This window comes from Stegodyphus dumicola, chromosome 10, assembly GCF_044657685.1.
Source record: "Stegodyphus dumicola isolate Sdum_Otavi_A_Nest chromosome 10, ASM4465768v1".
NCBI classification, from domain to species: domain Eukaryota; kingdom Metazoa; phylum Arthropoda; class Arachnida; order Araneae; family Eresidae; genus Stegodyphus; species Stegodyphus dumicola.
This window is the reverse complement of record NC_140777.1, coordinates 95,431,146-95,455,374: the sequence shown is the minus strand read 5'-3', so window position 1 is coordinate 95,455,374 and position 24,229 is coordinate 95,431,146. Positions and strand designations below refer to the sequence as shown.

General features: G+C 32.1%; 1 protein-coding gene across 2 annotated transcripts in view; it reads left to right on the top strand.

Annotated features, from left to right (window-relative positions):
* The window catches only part of LOC118204233 (dnaJ homolog subfamily C member 2), a 183,664-nt gene that overhangs the window by 1,447 nt on the left and 157,988 nt on the right, over positions 1-24,229 (top strand). For both annotated transcript variants that reach the window (XM_085825279.1, XM_085825278.1), the window contains exons 2-4: positions 2,101-2,294; positions 19,551-19,626; positions 19,750-19,848. In XM_085825279.1, the coding sequence (XP_085681405.1) occupies positions 2,101-2,294; positions 19,551-19,626; positions 19,750-19,848 (369 nt within the window). The remainder of the gene's footprint in view (positions 1-2,100; positions 2,295-19,550; positions 19,627-19,749; positions 19,849-24,229) is intronic.

The window sequence follows — 24,229 nt, the reverse complement described above, 5'->3', positions numbered from 1 at the left end:
TTTTAAACCATCTTTAGAAAATATATGTCCCATATATTTCACTTCATTCAGCTCAGATTTACATTTATTTAAATTAACTTTAACATTATTTTCTCTGGCTTTGTCCAACAACAACTTTAATCTTAAATCATGTTCTTTTTTATCTTTACCCCAAACTAATAAGTCTTCTATATACAATTGATCTCCTTCTAAATCACTAAAAATTTCAGAAAACTTCTGGTGATGAATTCAGTTCATATGGCAACCTTAAAAGCAATATCTACCAAATGGAGTATTAAATATAGTAAATTCACAACTTGAATCTGACAGTTTAATCTGACAGTCTGCTAAAATGCTTTGTATCTAAAATACTAAACACTTTTGCATATGTCATTTGAGATGAAATTTCTTCAAAGGTTGGTATGTGACCTAATGTTCTCTCGGAACTACTCTGATATGCGCCCTCAAGTCGCCAAACATTTTTCGCGAGAAACTTCACGCTGCTATATTACTATCTAAATTTTTTGTTTTTGCACATGCAAAAACTACGCTTTGAACACACGATTTAAGCTAAAAATCTGAAACAAAAACAAAAAATTTAGATAGCAAAAACGTAAAGTTTCTAACCAAAAATATTTGACAAGAATCCATGTACACAGCATCCTGTTTAAACTTAAAAAAACATCTACGAATTGCACAATTTAGGCAAGGAATGAATCTACGAACTATGCACACCTCGCTTTAATAAATTAACATAACAACAATAAATTTCAAAGAATACCACGTACACAGCATCCTGTTTAAACTTCAAAAAACATCTACGAATTGCACAATTTAGGCAAGGAACGAATCTACGATCTACGTACATCTCGCTTTTATGAAATAACATAATAACAATAAATTTCAAATAATACCATGTACACAACGTTCTGTTTCAAAAACAACAGTAACGATAGAAATTCATACTAAATAACCAATGAACATAACATTCTACAAAATAAGAACAAGAATAAAATAAAATGCACTTACCATAAATTAATGCTTTTTCGAGCAGCAGAAATACCCATTTCATACCGCCTTTAACATGCCGCCACTATCGTATTTACATGACAGCCAGACACACTCCATAAAATTCATACTATGGTTCACAAATAAATAAAATCACAAATCCCTACATCTATCATGCACAGCCATTAAAAATAATCTCCCAGACCCTCTTTCCACACCTTCAAATACCCACTACCCCTTAACATGATGGCCACAATGATATTTCCTTTTGCCAAACTTTAATTCAACAACGTCTACCATTTTATCTTTCCCTCCCATCTTTTCAGACACAGACGCGAATCAACGAGCTCCAGCGAAAGATTGTTCAAAGTCAACAGGGTTGCCATAGAACACGCAATCGTGCCAAAAACCAGCGCAGAACACATATTGCCACATTTGGTGAAATTAGGGCGTATATCAGAGTTGTACCGTTCTCTCAGTATATTTTGGTTAAGGTGCTGAGGATCTAAACATACTCTTAAATTACCATCCTTTTCCTTACTACCATTAATGAATTCACAAATTCTGTTGGTTGGTTAACTTTCTTTATAATACCACTTTTCCCATTCTTGCTAATTCCATTTTTAATGAATTTAATAAGCTAAGTGGAATTTTCCTACAGGGCTCTATTTTACCAATAGCTCCTGGTTTCAATTCAATATGATATGTATATCCAGTTAAATTCCCTTTAATTCCTTTAAACAAATCTTGATATCCTTTTAAAGATTATGGTAACTTTTCATTGGAATCAGGATTTACTGTACAAATCCTTTGTACTAGGTTTAATTTTTGCAATGTAGGTAAACCTAAAATAGCTGGAAAAGTTTTATCAGATGCTACAACTTGAAATTCTACTTCATCCTTGTCCCCTTTCGATGTTTCACATAATAATTTGTATTTTCTGACTACATCAGTTATCCAGATAATTATTTAAACTGACTTTATTTAGTCAAACATTTATCTCTTAAATTTAATTATTTAAATTTAGGTAAAATTAGGGTGCATAATTTTGTTTTTCCGTCAGGGTATAGATATATATCAGTGATCCACACCTTATATCTTTATATGTTTCAGATTTCACGCAAATAAAAGTTGAACCTGTTGGTAAATGGTTTGAAAGCTTTCAGTCTCATATAGCTAATGAATATACGAATAATATCTCTCTCGAAGATTCAGATTTAAATGAAGATGATGATGATGAATTGCAAGAAGCAGAGTTCGAAGATAATTCTGATTATCTTAGAAAGTTAGATCCAAAAGATTGGAAGGTAAATTGATATGAATCATATTTCAATTTAAATGATAATCGAAATATTATATATATAATTTATATTGTAGATATGTATGTAAATATATTTAAATGAGAGTTTATTTTTTCCCTAAAGCAGTGTATGTTTCTATTATTCTTATTTGTTGGTTGGTTTGGACTTCTTATACCTTAAAAATATAAAAAATGGAGAATTACTACACTAAAACACTCGAGCTAAAAATATATGTTTAGTAAAAGGTAAAATGCTGCTTCCTTAAGTTCTGGAGCCATATTTCCATTTACATCTTTATGAAAAATCAATCATTAGAAAGAAATATAAGCTCCTATGAATGGCAGTAATAAAATTTATAAAAATCTCTGTAAAACTAATTTAAAAATTTTTATCTTCCCTTTATTTTCTTATCTTTACACTAGATACGAGCTTTGAAGCAAGCAAAGAAATTGCAAACCAACAGTTTCTTTATAGATTCATTTTTATATATCTCAGTATACCATACATACCTCAGTGCCTGCTTTAAATTCTAAAAACTTTGCCATCCCTAGTTTTATTGCTCAGTGCTTCGCTAAATTCTAAAAATTCTGCCTCAGTGACTCTGGTGTTGGCTCTGACCTTATACCATTTCATATTTATTCTCGGTACTATTATCTAAGAAATAAAATTGGTCTCTTTTGTAGATTCTAAGTACAAGCAGTTCTTTAAAATAACAGACATCTTTAATTAAATCTGATAATTCTAAAATGAAAAGGAAACTCATTGAAGAAAAAAATTATTTTATAAAAGAGAGAAGATTTTTTTCAAAGTACATTGTCGAAACATTAACAAATTAGGAGATAAAGTAGGCGAATTAGTGGGAACATTGATTTGCTTATTGAAACAAACTTAGAAAAGATACTAAAAAGAAGTAATTTTGCGTAAATTAACTAAAATATTTGGAAAATTTTCAGATTAGAAAGATCCATAAATATTTTGTTGCTTGTTGTTGTTACAAAAGATAATTATATAATTACACCTATCCCTCGATTCACACAGAAGATAGGTTCCACACAAAATTGTGTAAATTGAAATCTTGGATTTTGCTGCATGAAACCGTGCAAAACGAAGAACACACTAAATGTGCATAATTTGGGTATTTATTTACATTAAACAAAAGTAAGACATCTTAAAATAAATAAAGTTATACTTCATTTATAAATAACAAATATATGTAGGTAATAATAGTAAATAATTTATTTTGCATTAGGAAAATATAAGATCATTAAAAAAACTATCACCAATTTCATGAACTATTAGTCTTTTTTTCTTGATTGGTATGATGTCACTTTCATCACCTGAGAATTCTTGATAAGATTCTGCTTCAATGGTTGACGAATTAGGGAAGATCTCAGGTCGACGAGACTTTATAGTGAAATCTGTAATTAACAATTGCCTAGGTTTTTGTTTTCCTAAATCTTTGTAAACCTTCTCATATTGATTGAAGCACTTACTAAGCTCCTTTTGGAATCGGAGAGCTCGTTTAACATTCATGTCGTATTGTAAAAATGATTACCAAATTTTCTTCCCAGTTCAAGTCCTATGCTGATGACTCTTGCTGTGAACGCTACTGGTTCAGATTGCTCTTCATCAGAATTGTCTTGATCATTTTTATTTGTTTCATTAATCATGTTAACTAACTCATCCTCATTTAGTTCTTCATCAGCCATTATTTCTTCAATATCTGTCTCAGCTAAATCCTGAAAACCTTCTCCTCCTATAGTTTGGACCAATTTAGTGATCTGAGAATATTCATGCTCTAAGTGGTAATCTATTACTCTCATCTTTAGCAGCATCCTGCCATATTTCTTTCCAGCATGCGTTGAGTGTTGATTGTTTAATCTGAGTATATGACAGTCTAACATGCTTAACACAATCTAAGATCGTAAATTTCTTCCAAGCATCCATAAAAGTAAGAGATTCATCATTCTCCATTTGTTTTAAAATGTACCTGAAGGTTTGTTTGATATACAATGCCTTAAACGTCCAATTATTCCTTGATCTAACGGCTGTAATAAGGAAGTTGTAATCTTTGGTAAAAAGACAAATTCTACATTTTTGTTTTATGAATCTTTATGATGACCAGGTGCATTATCAATTAACAGAAGACCCTTAAAAAGCAATCCTTTTTTAATTATGTCATTTTTGACGTTTGGGACAAACATGTTATGAAGCCATTCATTGAAAGCTATGGCAGTGACCCATGCATTCTTATTAGCTGTCCTGTGAACGGGAAGGTTATTTATGTTTATTCCTTTAAATGAGTGTGGTGTTTTTATTTTGTTAATAACGAATGGTTTCATTATATAATCACTTGAAGCGTTGCAACAGAAAAGAATTGTTATACGACTTTTCGCTACCTTATGACCACTAGCTGATTTGTAAGCTTTAGCTAAATAGGTTCTTTCAGGCTTTTTTTCCCAGAAAAACCGGACTCGTCAGCATTGAAGATCTGATCAGAAGTGTAAGAGTTGGTGCCAATGATTTCAGTAAATTTGGCTGCATATTGTTGTGACAGATAGTCCGTTTCTCAGAACGTACAACGAAACATCCAGTTGGGCTTAAACTCAAAACTATAAGAAATAATTTAACTAATGACTAACTAAAGAGATTTAGCCGCTAAAACAGTTCTAAATAGTTGGTTCCTAAATATAGAATTAGCTAGTGAAGCTATCAAGGGCCCGTAATGCGGTAAGCACAACAGCTTAGAGAGATGTGGCCAAAAGGCAAACGTGTGCTAGTCAGAAACTGCCCCACTCTCTCGAATTCAGTGGAACTTCGACATCCTTCTCATTTGCATGAAACACAATTCTAGAAATGCATTCTGGTAAGGAATTTATAAGCTGAAATTAGGAGAGATAGAGAAGGAGCTTTAACCTAAAAATAACTGTTATAAGCTTATGATAAACCTTACAATCTTCAATTAATCAATTGGAATCCGTTTTTGATTATGGTATTCTGTCCATATCACTAATGCCTTTTCCATATTTTTCATTGTATCATCTCCTACATATGAAATTGTGCTCTTACTGCTGCATAGAGCTGGAGCAAACCACATGTATTCGTTACCGAGTAACGAGTACATTGGTTGTCTCGAAGTACCGATTCGGTACTCACAAATTCATTTCGTTACTCGCATCTGTCGTACGATGCGGTTTATTCGAGTACGAATGATGCGGTTGCTATTCGAATACGTATGATGCTGTTGCTATGCGAATACGAATGATGTGGTTTCTATGCAAATATGAATGACGCGGTTGCTGTTCGAATACGAATGATACATTTCCTAACAATACCCATGTGCCACATTTTTCATTGATAATTTCGAATTTTTTTGGTGAACTCATCGGGCAAAACTCTTGTTTACATTATGTGTTTTAGTTGAAATATTGTTTAGTTGTTGATATTGAAGAAAATGATCAATTTTTATAGCATGAAGCGTTATTTTGTATTTGCTTTTTACATTTAGATTTATAGTGCATATTATGTTTGTAATTTGAAAATTTAGATGATTATTGATTTTTTTTCCTTGAGCGTGCCAAAAGGAGATTTAATTGATTTGAAATATTTATACACTTAGGTATTGTTTAAATACCTTAGGTACACTTATACACTTAGGTATTGTTTAAATAACAATATGTAGGTTAATATAAGTTCTTTACGAAATAAAAAGGAAGTAAGTATTGTAATCAAGAAAAATTTTTAGTTATCATATTTCAACGGAAATATCCATTTTTAACGATTACAGAATCCATGTGAATTATTTTTTTGGGTGACGTCTGTACGTACAAACACATTTTTTTTTTTCTCCCCAGAAACGGATTGTTAAATGTAATCCCATTTACTCTAAGCTGATACTTATGACTAATGATTATCACTCTAAGTTGATACTTGAAAGGGATTTTTTTCATGATGTGTAAGTACGTATATATGCATTTTGCATAATTCGAAAACGATTAGTTCTAGAACGTTGAAATTTTGTATATGGGCCCATCATAACATCTAGATGTCCACCTCCCTTTTGCAATCAGTAATACTACAAAACGTAAATATGTATATTTTAAATAAATTATAATTAAATGTAAAGTACATATATATATATATCCTTATAATTAAATGTAAAGTACACACATATATACATAAATATAAAATAAAAGCCAAGTAAGGCGAAAATAAAAGCCTTGGTTTTCATTTTATTTATTTATCACTAAGTAAGTTATTTGCCTTTTTTTTTCGCAATCGTTGGTTGTAGTCAGGACTTAATTTTTAAAATTAAAAGTGCTGGAGCTCTATAGAAGGCCATTAGGAAAGATGAATAAATAAATAAATAAATAAAAATAAAACATAAATAAAATAACTAATGCAATAATAAAATAATTAACAACTAGAATATTAAATGATTATTATTATAATTCAATAAAAATGTAAAGACAAATGAAAATTTAATTAATTCTTAAATTAATGATGAAGAACTAAGTAATGAAATAAAGTACCAGACATCGTCTGGTTTGGGGGCTGTGGCTGAAATTGCAATTTAAGAACCAAGCCAAGCATTAGCTAAATTTAGGCCCTTGATGAGCAAATAATGTACTGTTTACCAGAGTATAGATAGAAATTTGGTTATGTAGTCTATTCTTCTAAAACGACGTTTTGTCGCTGCCTTCCCCCACCAATTCCCTTTTTTTCGGTTTCGGATTATTTGGTTACGGAAATGCACACTAGGGCTATTGCCTAAGGGAAAGGATGCCTTCGTGGAGGACTATTTAAAGGAAACTGGCTCATATGCAAGTTACACATGAGGAAAACCACGAAAACGCCCGTGCAGCCAGCTGTTAGCCAGGAAATGAACCCCGGATCGAACTATTAGTCTTCAGTGACTTTACCGCTCGCGCGCTGGTAGGCTCTTTGCTCTTTGAAAACTAGGTGTTCACTTTACGATAAAGCAAGCACCTGTTTTCTTCAATTAAAACTGGTTAGACGATATGACTCTTACTACTTCTCACTTAGCTTTTGATTTCTAATATTGATTCAATATTTTCTGTAGACATTCTGATTAGAATAATGGATTTCAAACATATGCAAAAGGTGTGTATCTGAATATAATTAGGTTTTTATAACATAGGGCCCATTTAATAATTTCTAAAGCAATAGAACCACAGTATCGCTGTTTTGAAAGAAAGCAAAAATGTGACAAATGTATAATGAACATTAATATACATGCTTTACTAGAAATTCATCCTTTCGTCATTAGCGGTTCTGATGAAAGGAATGGGGAGAAGCAGCGAATGAAATAACAAATAACGGATAAATAGCGAAATCTAATCTTTAATGCGGTCTCCCAGTTTCTTTAGTCCACCAGCGGCCGAGCGGTAACATCGTTGAACACTGGTAGTTTGGTCTGAGGTTCGAATCCCGCGATTGGGCTGGCTGCATGGGTGTTTTCGTGGTTTTTCCCATGTGTAACGTGTATACAAGCCATTTCCCTTAGAAAGTCCTCCACGAAGGCATCCCTCCCTTTAGGAAGATAGCCCTAGTGTGCTTTGCCATAATTAAATACACCAACACCAACCCAGTTTCTTTATTTGCATTTAAGAAAGTTTTATTGTCATTATGAAAAGTGAAATTTGATATGGATACCACATAACTTTTTAAATTATGCTTATTTTTGCTGCACTTCATTTAAACTTATTTCCACGAATTATTCTAACTTAATTAAGCGATACCCGAAGGCAAGTTACTAATGGCATCAAACACTGCAAATTTTGAAATTAAATTTCCTGGTCAATCTCTGTCTACGGGACTCAAACTTCTTGTATTTTTATTTTTTCATAACGAGTATAAAACTTTGCCAGCTGTAAATATAGAAACCAGAAGACAACATTAAAAGTTAGATTTCATAATTTGTCCAAAATTAATTCTTTTTAAAATTTGACATATTTTCGTCATTTAAAATACTTCTGTATTTTTGTTGCACCGTATTTAAACTTGCTTCTTCAAGTTATTGATATTAAATTACATTAATTCCGTTAGCTATTAGAATATAATTATAGCAAATCATCTAATTACGACATCTCTAAGAGGTCACTTTCTAAGAGATATGTATTTTTGAGAACATAAACAAACATTGGTAGTGAACATCACCTTTTTAAGACCACGACATGTAAAATCCTCTAAAAAGCATGAATGGTTGCATTTGACAGGGGTGTTTGTGCTCTGGGGAAACCGCAGAATTCCGTGGATTTTGAACTTCGATCCCCGGAAATTCCGGGGATCGTCGTTCAAAAGGAAGTAGGAATAATAATGAATTATTTATTTTGTTTGCTTTGAAAGCAGAAAATGCAAGGTCAGTGTGTGTGGTGAAAACTTTTCCTTTCTTTCTCCAAAGGCAGTGAAAATGCGTGAAAAGGGGGAAAAAACTTCTTTTTTGTTCTTTCCTTATTGCGAGTTATGACTCATCCCCCCGGTTCTCGGACATTCTCTTCTGGATTCTTTTCGGCAAGTAGGCGCGGCAGAAAAAAAAGGGAGAGACTTCGTTCGACCAGATGTGTGATCATGTGACTCTGGGTTCAAAGGTTTTATCTCTCCTGGCGTGGCGCCAATAAGTAGAGAAGGGGGATTTTTCGCCGTATTAGCTATTTGTCATTGATCGTTTCTCAAATTTTTTCCTCCGCTGTGTAAAATTTTCGTTTCATTTATTGATGCACGTGTAAATTTTTTGTTTCGTTTATTGAAATATTTTTTTATTTATGTACGCAAGAGAATTTCACTATGAAATTTCTCGATATAAATAGTGATATTATACAATTAGAAGAAGGTGTCCGGAATGCATTTAGGTGGAATTGGATTGAACGGAGAGATGGTAATGGGGTACCATCGGCACATGGTGCAAGAAAATAAATGTTGCTGGACAAGCATATTGTGTTTTTTGTAACTCACTGCTGAAGTATGGTGGGGAAGGATTCAAGGCTTTCACAAATCATTCTAAAACTGTGACGCACATAAAATATTCAAAGTGCATTAGACATTCAATGACTTTAGTTAATTATGCTAATTCAAAAAATACTGATGACTTACTGGAGACTGATGCACGGCCATTGGATATAGTAACAAGAAAAGCACGCCAAGAGGTATTAATAACTTTGTTTATCGCCGAGAATTCTCTTTCTTTCAATGTAGCTCCCAATTTAATTGAGCTCTGCAAACAGTTGAGCCACGATCAGACGGCACTAAACTCGTTGGAAATGTCTAGGACTACTGCATGTTATAAGATGAAATATGGGCTCGCAAAAACTATTAAGGAAAATATCATTAAAACTTTAAAGGGGACTCCATTTTCTCTAAATTTGGATTAAAGTACTAGCAATGCTCAAGAAAGTATACTGGCAATATTGGTGCAGTTTTATGACAACAATCAAAATGAAGTTGTAGTTCATCATTTTGCATCTCTAAAGATGGAATCTTGCAATTCAGAAGCTGTTTTTAAAGCAGTTTTTAATACTATTGAAGATAATAATATTCATGGGCAAACTTAATTAGTGTATTAACGGACTCATGTAACACTATGCGTGGAAAAGAAAAGGGTGTTGAAACCAGACTACGATCAAACAAAGCACCCCACTTGTTAGATATTGATGGTGACACATGTCACACAGCTAATAACTGTGCAAAAAAATTTGCTTCATGTTTTGATAGATACTTAGAAGATTTGTTTGATGACATCTATTTTGATATGAAAAGCTGCAGTAAAAGAGAAAGTTTTTTCAAAATCTGTGAATCCCTTGCCATTAAAAAACTTAAGCCCTTGAAGAGACCAGACCATAGGTGGGTGTACATTTTATGTGTTTTAGAAAGAATCAAAGATCTGTGGGATGCTCTTATTGCATTTTATTTTCACTACTTGGATAAAACTGATAAAGGGGATTATTTTTCTTATGTTGAAACTGTATACAATAAAATACAATTTCTGCAAAAATACTGTATACAATTTCTGCAGCTCAGAAAAAATTTGTTGAAGGGGTGTATTCTTGCTTGCATTCCCAACAACTCACAAAGGATGCTTTAGCTCGAGAAAAAAGAATACTAAATGGGTTATTTGTTATACAAAACAAAACTTTATTGCATATGGCATTATATTCAGCAGTATTACCAGAGTTCAACACATATATTAAATTATTTGAAGCAAAAAAAGCAATGCTTCATTTGCTATTCCAGTACATTCCAGTATTTATAAATTGATGGCAAAATTTTTCTCTTTTTTTATGAAGCCAGAAAATATAGAGTGCACATCTTATAATGATTTATTAAAGGTGGATGTCACAAATTCAGAATTCCATCTACCTAGCAAAGTAATATTTACTGGTGCAGAAGCTTCCACTCTCCTGAAGAAATTATCAAAAAATCATCCAATAGCAAAAGAATTCCAAATTTCTCTGATGAAAGCTTATACTAATACAGCACAGCATATGAAACAGAAATTACCCCTTAAAAATTCATATCTAATTAGTTTTAAAGCATTAGATCCAGAGCTAAGAGGTAAAACCAGTACAATATTAGCTTTTGAAAAATTATCATCTTTTATGTCCCATATTTTTAGTGATAATGAAAAGTCAAAAGTAGAAGCTGAAATAAGGTTATACCAGAGTGATATTGATATCACCAAAGAAATGCTCTACACATCTGATGAAAGTGGAAATCAAGTCAAGTGTACAATTGATAAATATTGGTCTAAAGTTTTTAATTTAAAAGATGATTTCACAAATGATTATAAGTATCCTACATTGGCTAAATTGGTCAAAGCCTGCCTTAGCTGCTTCCATGGCCCATTAGTGGAAAGTGCATTCAACTTAATGGATACACTTGTCACTGACTATAGAACCTCTCTTAAGATTGATTCCCTAGATGCAGTGCAGACTATTAAATATGATTTAATGGCTTCTAAAGAAACCTCATGTGAAAAATATGGCTAAAAAAATCCAATGACTGATCCAATTCACAAAGATCTCTTACTGAATATGAACAGAAGTTGGAAAACATATCAAGAGGACTTAAAAACATGTATTTCAGATGAGTGACCTATAAAAGTCTCTGAAAAACCTTCTACATTAGCAGAAAAGCAAACTGTTTCTACCTCTGCATGGGCAGTTCTCGAGGAAATTTCTTCAACTGTAAATGAGGAAAATAAAAGTCAACCTTCCTGCAATTATGAAGTTCACCACAAAAGAAAGACAAGCCCACAAACATCAGAAAATAAAAAAAAGTAGCAGAAATTAGATAATTTTTTTTTAAAGAATTAATTCAGGTAATTTAAAATATTTACATAAAATGTAGTAGTTTATATGTTTGAAAATTTATGGTTATTAATTTTGCAAAAAAAGTAATTCATTGAACTTTTATAATTAGGTCATTCAATACTTCATAATTGTAATTTTTCATTTCTCTCTTGCCCCTTCTTGAAACTCCAAAATGTTGGTAGTAAGTCCGTAAAATTTCAGGGGATTTTTTGGGGTCCCACAAACACCCCTGAAGATATTAAAAAGATTGTTTTTGCCATTGAAGTTGTGTAATAGGACTGTAAAAAGATTATGCAACAAAGCAGTTTTAAAGATATGAATGAATCTAAAAATTTTAGAAGCAAAGATATTAAAAGGATCTTTTTTGCCATTGAAGCAGTGTATTAAGACTATAAAAAGATCATGCAACAAAGCAGTTAAAGGTATGAATGAATGAATCTAAAAATTTTAGAAGCAAAGAGTAGTCAGTTCATTTAAGATATTAAAAAGATCTTTTTTGCCATTGAAGTGGTGTATTAGGTCTGTAAAAGGATCATGCAGCAAAGCAGTAAATGTAACCTCTCCATTGCCTTTTGTAGCTGTACATCATAATTCAGTTTTTTTAATCCAGGCAATGATTAATGTATTAAAATATTATTAAAAAGCATAGGAAAAACTGCTTTTTGCTTGAATGTGAAGTAGCAGCAGCAGATTATCATACTGTAACAAAATACCAAGTACATGCCAAAAATATATCATTTTCAAGTTCAGTTATGGCCTGATATTCTGTGGTTCCAGTGCTATAAACTTCATGAAACTCTTTGCATTGGATGATATTACATTTACATTGGCCAGTCTCAGACAGTGTTCCTCCTAAACACTTGAAATGCCACACTTCATGGATTTGAAAGAAATTTCTACTCTCTAAGAAGCAGAAGTGCCAGAAAATATCAAATTAATTTTTCATTATATAAAAGTGCCTTCTAATTTCAAGGACTTTATCTTTAAAATAGACTTTTAAGTGAACTTCAAAATGGAATTTTAGGTTAGATTTTACATTAATTAAATATTTGGTTTGATGGTGGGAGTATGTTAAGTATAGCATAGTTCATATACATTCAACCACTGTAATATTAATTTCCTTTTAGTTTTGCTTGAGTGGCAACAGCTGTAAAACATTATTATTTTGGTAGAATAAACTTGTTTGATTGTGTTTAAATTTTTGAGAGATTATTTAGGTAGAAATAAGTTGATGAATGGACAAAATGGTATACATTTACTGTCGTATCTACAACAGTTATAGACTCCAAATTAGTTAACTACAATCTTCGTTTTCAAATTAGCGATTTGTTGCTTAATCTGTAATACTGAACAAATAGTTATAGGTACAAAAGTCAGTAACTGGGAAACGGGGTTATAGAAACTAAATTACCGGAAATAAATATTTATACTTAGTTATATTAGTTATACAAAACGGGCATTCTCTTTCATCATTATTACTCCATTGACAAATTACAATTTTATGAGATTTTTAAGCTATAAACTTAAAATAGCTGTCTTATACTTCACAGCTTCAGTATATTTAAATAACTGTATTGTAATAAAAATATTGTATAATTTGTTTCATTTGATGATTAATTTAAAGAGGACCCATTACTTTTAATAAAGAATGTAACATTAATTATACATGTTTTTGGTGTGTGTGTGTGCCAAAATAGTGATACCGTGGTTCTGTTGCTTTAGAAATGTTTGAAATTAAAAAAAATTGATACTATATAACAAGAATGTTATTATATTCAGATACAACACCTTCTGAACACGTCTGATATTCATTCTTCTGCTCAGCATAATTCGTCTGCATAAAATAATAAATAGTATTAGAAATCAAAATCTAAGTAGAAACAGTCATCTCTTCTAAACCATTTTAATTAAAGTAAACAGACGTTCGTCTTATCGTAAAGTAAACACCTATTTTTCAAACAGCGAATAAAACGGGAAAGAGGAAATTGGTGGGGGAAGGCAGCGAACGAAATGACACTTTTTGGAGCTGGGATGAAATGAGAAAGGACGAAAAGGTACTAAGCTAATAAGACAAGGTCTGGTATTTTACTTTATAATTTAAATATTCATCATAAATTTAAGAATTATTTTAATTTTTATTTGTCTTTACTTTTTTGTTAAATTTTACTTATAAGTATTTTATATTTCAGTTGCTAATTATTATGTTACTTTAATTATTCATTATTTTAATCACTATTTTTTATTATTTTAATTATTAAGTTTTTTTAATAAGTAATTTTTTATTATTTTAATTACTAATTAATGTTATTATTGTAATATTTTATTTATTTATTTATTTATTTTTTATTTTATTTTTCCTATTTTCCTGACAGCCTTCCCTAGGCGTTTCTGACTTCTGACTTTTGTGACACCACAAAAGGAGGTGAATTATTCCTAACCAAAAATACGACGCAAAACTCCCTATCGCATAGGGCCGTATACCGATCCCTAGGGCCATATACCGATAAAATAAGCTCAGGATACGGATACCAATCGATTTTACCAATAGTAACGAGTACTGGTTCACCGAGTAACGAATACATACGGGTATACAATTTCTCATTACTTCTACAACACTACTGCTGCAAGTTCCAGCTGCTATGCTTTTTCTAATAGAGTCTTCATTTTTTCTAATTGACCTTATAGTGGCTTCATTCATGGGGTAAAATTTAGCAACATCTGTTACCCTTTCTCTATTATGTGGACGATCTAATATTTTAATTTTTGTTTCTAAAGAAATGACTTTTTATTTGATTTCTTGTCAAATCTTTTGGCATTATAAAACCTTAAAAAAATTATGTAAATTATAAAAATGCTACAAAAAATATAAATGTTGAAAACTTACCAGTAAACATTCAGATATATAACTAAAAATGATGCAAGCTTTGCTACGAATTTTTTCTATATTTCGATTCTATGACTCAAATTATGCGTAGATATTAAATTTTGTAAAATTTGGTGTGAAATTTATGGAGAAATTCAGAAATTTATCTTGCCACAATTTTTTCAGTTTGAGCCAAGAATAATTCACTTGGCAAACTTTTTAATATATGGCAACCTATTTTCCTTTCCCTTCCATTATGCTGGAGTGGAAAAAAAGGCACTTTGTTCCTACCATTTTACATTGTGCATGAGCGGAAAAAAAGTTACATCATTCCTACTTTCAATTAATTTTAACAGAGTATCTAAACCACATTTCATGTATTACCACTTTGCAACAAATATGCCAAATTTCAAAACAAGCCAATATATAAATTAATGTGTATCTTTAGAAATTTTGAATTAAAAAAATGGTAATTTTTATAGGTATGCTTAGAAATACGTCTAGTTTAAGATGATGGTAAAAATTTTATAGATTATAATTCAAAATTTTTTTGAAAAATTTATAAAAATTATTTCAAAACACAAATTTAAAAAATAAAGTTGGTAGTTTGGTGTAATCTGAGTCGTAGAATGGAAATATGGAAAAAAAATAGCATGTCATTTCAGAAAAAGTCTGATTTTGTGTCAAAATACGTATATTAGAACATTGCTATATATAAATCTAATACATATCCTAAGTTGCACTTTCAAGACATGAAAAACGCAGGTTGAATTTTGTGAATCAGCCCAGTAGAGTGGGAGATATAGAACTGCCCCACTTTTTTTTTTTTTTTGCTCAGTTTACGTACCATGGGGATTCATCTTTTACAACACAGGGAAACCCCATCCTTGTTGCCATCAATATTACCAAAGGAATGAGATTCAAAAACGACTTCAAATATATGTATTGCATACATGCAACTGAATATGTATTTTTACCAAGTTTTTGAAATCCCTTAATTTTTAAACCATGTAAAAAAGAATCGTCTAAAACAAGTACCATGTAAATCGAGGGATAGGTGTATACAGTACAAAGTCTGTAATCCGGACTCGTCGGGACTTCGCTGATTCCGGATTAGGGGTTTTTCCGGATTATAGATCATCAATTTAAATCTGGTAAGATGGCATGTAGAAATTAAACAATTAAAAATATGAAACCGTAATTTATGAAATAAAGAGCAATTATGATCTAAAGGGTATCAAAATTTACACACACACACACACAAAAAAAGGAGCTTAATATTTATTTGTTTACTTTATTAAACATTTCTTTCAATGTAAGTTTGTTAAGTTGCTTCATTTTTTGTGCTAATACTTTCTCTTTAATTCTATAAACATTCATCATTTCTTGTTCAGTTACAAAGTTCCACTGTTCAAATCCTGTAATGTGTCGAGAATACCAACTAACTTGTCAATCAAAATTTTTTCATTTTCAATAACCTCTCTGTCACTTTCTTCACTATCGGAAGCGGTATTTTCGGGATTTAGAACCATACTACAGATTTCACCCCCTGTTAATTGATTGATGATTGGGGCATTGTTGTCGCAATGAGAAACTTCTGTTATATCATCTTCATTTATTACCACTTCTCCACATTTCTTTACAAAAATCCAATAACTGGAAACAGCAGATTTTATGCTAAAAAATTTCAAAATGTCTTGAATGGTCAATTGTTCAAGAAATTGAGCATAGGGGCACAACATAGACGTTTACGCACGAGCGTAATGCGTTACGTGCATGCGTAAACACATCACACGAATGCGTAAAGCATACAAAAACAATTTTTTTTTGCTTTGAGGTCCGGATTGTAGATCATTCCGGATAATGGACGTCCAGATTACGGACTTTGTACCGTATTAATATCATTTTAGAATTAATATCATAAATTCTAATTGGTGTAAAGTGTTCTTAGTGCTTTTTTAATGGATAATTTTTAGAAATAAAAAAAATTATTTCTCCTGGTCAGTGTACACTAAGCTGTTCATTGATCTGATTGATCAAAAGTTGTAGAAGTCTCATTTGAGATTACTTGCAAAATTCTAAATAGAACCATCATCCAGATGAAGTAATTAATTTTTGTGTTTCATAATGTATTGTTCTTTACTTCCATGGTTCTCGAATTAATTTACACTTTTTCGTTGCCCTGCGTTGGCAACACACTTGGGATTTGTCTTCGCTAGAATTTGGTTGCTAGAATGTAGCTGACCTGTAACTGTTCGAATACTTATTTTAAAACTTAACTGTGTTATTATTACTAGATGTTTATGTATGGATATTTCCTTGTTGTGTGTTTACAGTTTGGTTTTGAATATACTGAGAGTAGCTCAATTTATTAAAGTTATCTCGAATCGAAACTACTCTTTTGATTTCAGCACCATTCTAATATAGGAATGTAAACACCTGTGTTCACTGATAAGTGATTTAATTTGTCTTGTGAGTCTATATCTGTTTTAAGGGCAGAGTTCCAGTTTTTACTGTATTGTTTTCTGAACTTGTTACACTATGTTATTACATTTCTAATGTTTGTGGGTAGATTACCATCCAGGTAATTGTTGTTAGTGAGGGATGTATCTTTCTGGTTTTCCATGTAATTGTGAATTATTCTTTGGTTTCTGTTGCTGCTCTGATAGCCCCAGCCAATATGCTTAACATTTCAATCACATTCTTTGATACTGGTAACAGTCTGTCAAGTTTGATGTCAGTCAAGAGATTTTTGGTGGTTTGTATAAGGAACAAAAATTAATTTTTCCTAACTTGGGAAGCTTAACTTGTACATTTCAAAGGCTTTGGTATTGTCTGAATTTATCAAACATACTTCATAAATGCGTTTCACATGTATGAAAATGCCACTGTCCCTATGCCATTTGTCATACCGAAATGAACTGTAGTTCGAGATTCTAAGGTTTTCTTTCGGAAGTACATGGGCTTACATAATTAACAAATGTCCACATGTTCTTTTCTGATGAAATCGTGCAGCTCGTGAATTTTTGTAGTCAAGAACTAGCATTCCATAGTATAATTTTGATTATGGTATACACATTGGGAGATTGTCTGTTCATCTTGTCTGGTTTGGCTGCAATTCTAACTGTATTGGAAACTTGAATGTCTTTAAGCATATCGAGAGCTGCAGTAAGCTGAGTTAAAACAGCTTTCACTTCTGAGAGCTTGTGTGTTAATAGTTTCTTCAGTTCCCGGGCCTCTGTTTTTGGGAGCTTTTCACAATGATGCATTCAGAACAGACTCTTTCCCTTACTATTCATCCTTGGAATTGCCGAATTTCATAGATGGAGTTTGTGATGGGATACTTCTGATGACAACTTTGAGTTTTTTTGTCATGCGTCAGGACATGGGTGTAGTACTTAATGCCCTTTTCATTGAGGAAAGCATTAATTTTTCAATGAGCTTCTGATGGGAAGAATTTAATATCAAACTGGTAGTCTCCTATCAACTTCAGAATTCTTTATCATTCAAGCAGCATTAATTAACTGCTTCCATGTAATAGCAGAGACCTGCACAGTAATGGGTAGGACTTTCAATTTTTGCATGGATACTGAAATCCGTTGTTTTCATTTGGGGCTTCTTTATTGCTGGCAGAGCATCTTCTTTTAAAGCATTGGGGAGGGGGGGGTTCAATGGAGGCAGTGAAAGGTTGCTGAGGAGTGATGAACTTGTTTTGGGCGGCAGGGGAGGGTGGCAAGCATGTTTCAGGCAGTAGGGGATAATGAACATGCTTTGACATTCGAACTTAATTTAGAAACTCTCCAAAAATTTTATTAAATTGATATCCGATTTACAGCATTTGTACCAGCAATAAAACGAACTTATGCAATGGTTTCCCTCATGCAATTCTAAGAATGGTGAGACTTATCTGCAAAAAATTCATCCTGACAAACAAAATAAAGATTTGTTGTTTCTTCTGAACATCAAAGCCAAGTTTTTTAAGACACTGTCTGTCTCAGGATTACCAGCAGCCTCATCAAAAAAATGCAGTGATGGTTTGATAGCCCCGTATAATATATCAAAATTAATTACTGTGTCAGAGAAAGCTCATACCATGGGCATAGAGTTGATACTGCCGTCTGTCGAGGAAGTTTTAGAAATGGTGTTAGACCATCCAGCTGCATCCAGTGTTATAAAAAATTTTCTATTAAACAATGATACAGTGTGACGACGAATTGATGACATGGTGGAAGATGTTGAAGCTTTGTTATGCAAACTTTTGATGGCCACCAATTTTCTCTTCAGGTTGATGAATCAACCTTGCTGGGTACTGACGAGGTTTTACTGCTAGCGTATGTCCACTTTGTGAAGGAAGGAAAAATTATTCAAGAGATGCTTTTTTTCAAAAAATTTGATTGCAGATACTAAAATACCTTTAGTACTGTCAAAGATTATTTCTCTAAATCAGTGAGAAGTAGAAATGTTTCATGCTAAGGCTATTTTATAATACTGTACTAACCTATTGTAAGCATTAAAAAGTCCTGAAGGTAGCAAGAAGTAGCTGAAAAAACATTGGGCACACAGTGAGAGGAAAGCACACCTACATGCATTAAAGCTAAGCTCGAACTATACATTTGATACATGGATTTACATGCTTTTTTTTTTAAATAATTTTTGCTGATAGATATTTCCCCGCCACTACCAAGAGCATTTATGTAGGTTGTAACTAATCATAATGGGGTTGTATAAAGTGCTTTGGCATTATTTATAAACAGAACAGCGCCTGTGAGCCCCCTCCCCCCCAAAAAAAGAACCAAACACTTTTTTTTAAATTTACAAAATCTCATAAGTTGGCAACTTTTTGTGAGAATGTGGATAATCAGAAAATACTGAAATGTATTTTATTTGAGAACAACAGAATAATGCATTTTTTATTTTCATTTTTAAATGAAATGTTTTTTATTTATTTAATTTCAGAAGTCTGAATTTCTTCATTATATTATTTTTTTATGTGTTTATCTTATGTTCAAATAGATGGATCACATATTTCTTAAAGCAATTAAATTAATTCTTAAATGTTTTTTATTTCAGAACCAAGATCATTATGCAGTATTAGGTTTAAAGAAAAAGCGTTTTTTAGCTAAAGATAATGATATAAAAAAGGCTTGTAAGTTTTACCAATTTTCAGTGTTGAGAAAATTTTTGTTTTTTGTATATTTTTCATTTTTACTAATAACATGTGTTTTATAGTATTAGGTAATTAGTATAATTTTTCCCTTGATTTATACAGATAGGAAAAAAGTTCTTCTTCATCATCCTGATAAGCGTCGATATGCTGGTGAAAATGTTAAAGATCTTGACCATGATTATTTTACATGCATAACTAAAGGTACATTTTTGTTTGATTCTTTTTTATTTGTTTAAATTTAACCTTATTAACCCTTTGTTGCATACAAATAATCTAGAGACGTTAAAGAAAATATTTGTGTTTTTTCTACTTAAAATAACCTTAGTAATAATAATAATAATAATAAAAAATTTTTAAAATAATAATAAAAATTCAAATTTCGTTTTAAATAATTGCTACAGTTTGTTCACTACACTGGACAGCATGCATATACGTACATGCATACAAATCTCTTCCCAACGATTTACGATCATTACATTTGAAATAATTTTCTGCCTTGTTTGCAGTGATCATTACCATCTTCTAAATGGTAAATCTACAACTGACACAACAAACCCCAAAATACCTCCATTTTCGTTGATTGTGATTGAATTCATTTTGCTATGATTTTGTAACCTGTACCTATTGGAGTCAAATGTTCTAGAAATTCCTTGCCAAACATAAACATTTCCAGCGGTGTTTTGGCTTGATAAGCTGTACATTTGGGTTTCAATTCACTCTTTTCGGTAGATCTTTATCTACCCACTCCACAATTTTCTCAAACTGACATTTAAAATAAAATGTCTAAAATTACTAATTATAAATAAAAAATGCAAGTGTAAGAAAATGTAAGCAATATTATATAATGTTTACTATGAGAAATTGTACTAACTTGGAAACGGAAGTAGCAGCCATTTTCCAAATAGCAACGCTTTACTTAGTGATGCTATACAGCCATGTATGATCAACAGTTGAAAGTTCTAATAATATAGAATGAATAAACACAGGAATGGAATCTGTTAAGGCTTAAACTTTTGTCTACTAGAGTGGACATGATGCAACAAAGGGTTAAATATTTTAGTTAAATTTTTTTTTGATATTGTATTCTAATTTTAGCTTTATTTGTCCGTGATATTATTAAATAATTATAGTTTCATAAATTGAAAATTTCCTTAGCTCAATGATGCAAACTAATCCATAATTTTATTATCAAAGTAAAATTACTTTTGTGCTGAATGTGAAGAGTGGCTAATTCCTAAATGCCAGTTGCTAGCCATTTTGTGTAAAAATCTTGCCAAACAAACCTGAAAGCTAGAGTTCCAATCACACGTTATTCCAAGCAGATGTGGCTTCATGAATTCAGTCCAATACAGACCCAAATTTTGTTGAAAACTGGTTTTCTGTCTTTTGATCAGCTTGTCTTAAGATAACAGTATTGTAGTGATACAAACTTACTTAAAGGTTATGATAGATCAGTATTTAAGCATACCTAAAAGTATATGAAAGTTCATTTAAAGTAGGATAATTATTGAAATAGTAGAATGGGGGAAGTATGATCACAAAATGGTGTGCCATCAAATTCAGAAAGGAATATTAAGTCCTATCATTATCCGTAGTATTAAATATTTTGAGTCATGTGTATTTAATATTTATCATCACATAAAAGTAATGTTCAGTGGAGTTTAGATAAATATCCATAATATGCTATACAAATATGTAATTTAAATATGGTACTAATGAACAGTGCTGTAGATTATTGAATTTGAAATTTTGGTTACTTATTTGCATTGTGACTTGATCTTTTTTTTGCTAATATATCTAAATACGAATTTGACTCAAAAGAAGAACAATTATGTTAATTATTGATCTGGTTACTTTTATCTATTTGTGGTGACATATATATATATACATAAAACGGGTGGCCATAGTTAAACTGACAGTGCTCACAGTGTTCTGTAGCGCGATCTATTTGCGAGAATGATGCCACATTTTGTAGGAAGATTAAACAAGACGGGGGACGAAGGATTCCGCGAAAAAACAAATTAGTTCCAAAAGTCACCGCTAGGGAAATATTTGGCGCTGTGTAATAGAAAATAGAGTGTTAACAAATGCAAATTAATACGAAATAAAATTACCTTTTATTATGCACATTTTCTGATTTAGTTCAAGTGCAATAAGTCAACACTTTTAAAAAAGCGTAAAATCTACACAAACACCGATAAAGTCTCGTGATCTGCAATATCACGTATGCTGAGCAGAAGAAGAAGTTCTTTATTCAAATTTCACGTTACATCCATTCGCACAATGCCAGCTGCTTGGGTTTTAAAAGGCAATGTGTTACATTTCGAATCAATCGGATTGAAAGTTTATGTGCAATGTCTCCTTCTTTAGTCGAGTGTGCGTTACTGGTAAAATTCTTTTACCTCAAACAGTGCAACACGTCAGCCGCTCTTCGTGCTTTTAGAATGCACAAAAAAATGCATAAAGATAATGGTCCTGTGTCAGTTAATGGGCTAAAAGCAATGGTTGTGACGTTTGAGAAAACAGGTTTTCTGAAGGTTCAGTCAGGCACAGGACGAAAACCTGTACCACAGGATACAATCGAAGCAGTTGCCACGGCGATTATCGACAGAGCACCAGACAATATTGCTGCCACCTCTAGCGCTCGTGAAGTAGCTCGGAATATGGATATGCCTTACAGTACGGTATGGAAAATTTTACGAAAGATTATCAACTTCTATTCGTACAAGATCAGCCATGTACAGGAGTTACTGTACCCCCGATCATGATAAGTGATTGACTTTTTTTTGCTCTCACCTTTCTTGCCAGAATGGAGGTGGATGATGCTTGGCCGTGGAAAATCTTGTGGGGAGACGAGGCCCACTTTTACCTGAATTTAACTGTGAATACCCAGAACTGCCGAATTTGAGATGACAAACCACCACATGCAGTCACAGCAATTCCCTTACATTCACCAAAGGTAAGTGTTTGGTGTGGGTTCGCAGCGGAATTTATCGTAGGTCCATTCTTCTATGAGAACATTACCCCGACTGGACCGGAAACCTGTTCTGTTACCGGAGAGAAATATCGCCTCATTTTGAACAGCTTTGTCATTCCGGCGCTTCAGCAAAGACAGTGCCTGGGGGAAATCATTTTCATGCAAGATGGAGCCCCTCCGCACGTTGCTGTACAGGTGCAACAGATGCTACGACAGAAATTCACAAGAGAAAGAGTCATTAGCTGCATCTTTAGTTGAGCGTGTGTTACTGGTAAAATTCTTTTACCTCAACCAGTGCAACGCATCAGCCGTTCTTCGTGCTTTTAGAACGCACAAGGGGGGAAAAAAAAATCGTAAAGGTAACGGTCCTGTGTCAGTTAACCTTCCTAGTGGCCGAGACCCTCAACTAAAAACTCTTAAGTCTTGAAAAGAAACCAGATTCTATTATTTCTTCTGCCCATTCTGTATCCAGATTAATGCTAAAGGCGGCAGACGTTTCGCTGTCTTTAAAGTTGCTTTGCCCCCACTCAAATGACCGTCGTTCAGCGGGGCGTATTGACGTGTCCATGTAATTTTGTCCAGCAGGCTCTCGTTATGGCAAGAAAGATAATTGAATGTATACCAGATTTTAGTGGTTATCGCCGTGTTGGCTGCGTAACTAAGCAGATTTTAAACAGCGTACATACTTTATGAATATGTGTTTAAAATTGATATTGCTTTGCGTTTTTAGTTTTTTATTTGGAAAATTATTTACTTTTATTTCTCCGTGTTTTACTAAAATATTTCACAAAATCTGCATAAAAATTGTAGTCATTCCTCACGCAAAAATGTATAGAAAATTACGTTTTGATTCCACCATTTGTATTATGTAGCACTCATTTGTATTACGTAGCATTTGTATTATGTACGTATTACTCATTTGTATTACATAGCAAGAAGAAGAATAGACCTAATAATTAGGCCCAGAGAAAAGATAGGGTCATCAAAATTTTCTACTCATCGCATTAAACAAATAAAAACGTACATAATTTATGTACTAAATAAAATGCTTTACATTAGCATATAGTTTAATAAACTACTAATTTTACTTATTTTATCTTTAAATTACTTCAATTTATATTCTAATCAATAATCTTTTCTGAATGACGTTAACATGAATACTTTCCAACAACATTGACTTGAATTATTACTAAATCTATTTGAGATAAATTTGAATTAAAAAAGTTTCTTTACATGGTAACTTTGAACGTTGAATGAATTTATATGATAGAATATTAAATTAAAATTTTTTCTATACCATTCAGTTTTTACAAGTTCTGCATTTTTCTTTTCCTACCAAAATCTTAACTTTAATTCTCAGCTTCCTATTCATCGTTATTATAAATTCTTTTTTAGGATAAAAATAAAATATTCTTTGCTACATTAAGACCCTCAATGCCTTACCCCGTCGCTGGAGAGATTTGCGGAAAGAAAACTGTGTCATGAAGTACAGTGCAATGATAAAAGAATGTCTAAAGAGAAAAGCCGGCACATAAATGAACTCTTTTCAGATAAACTATATTACTATCTAGATTTTTGAATTATTTTATTTATTAAAAATTCCTT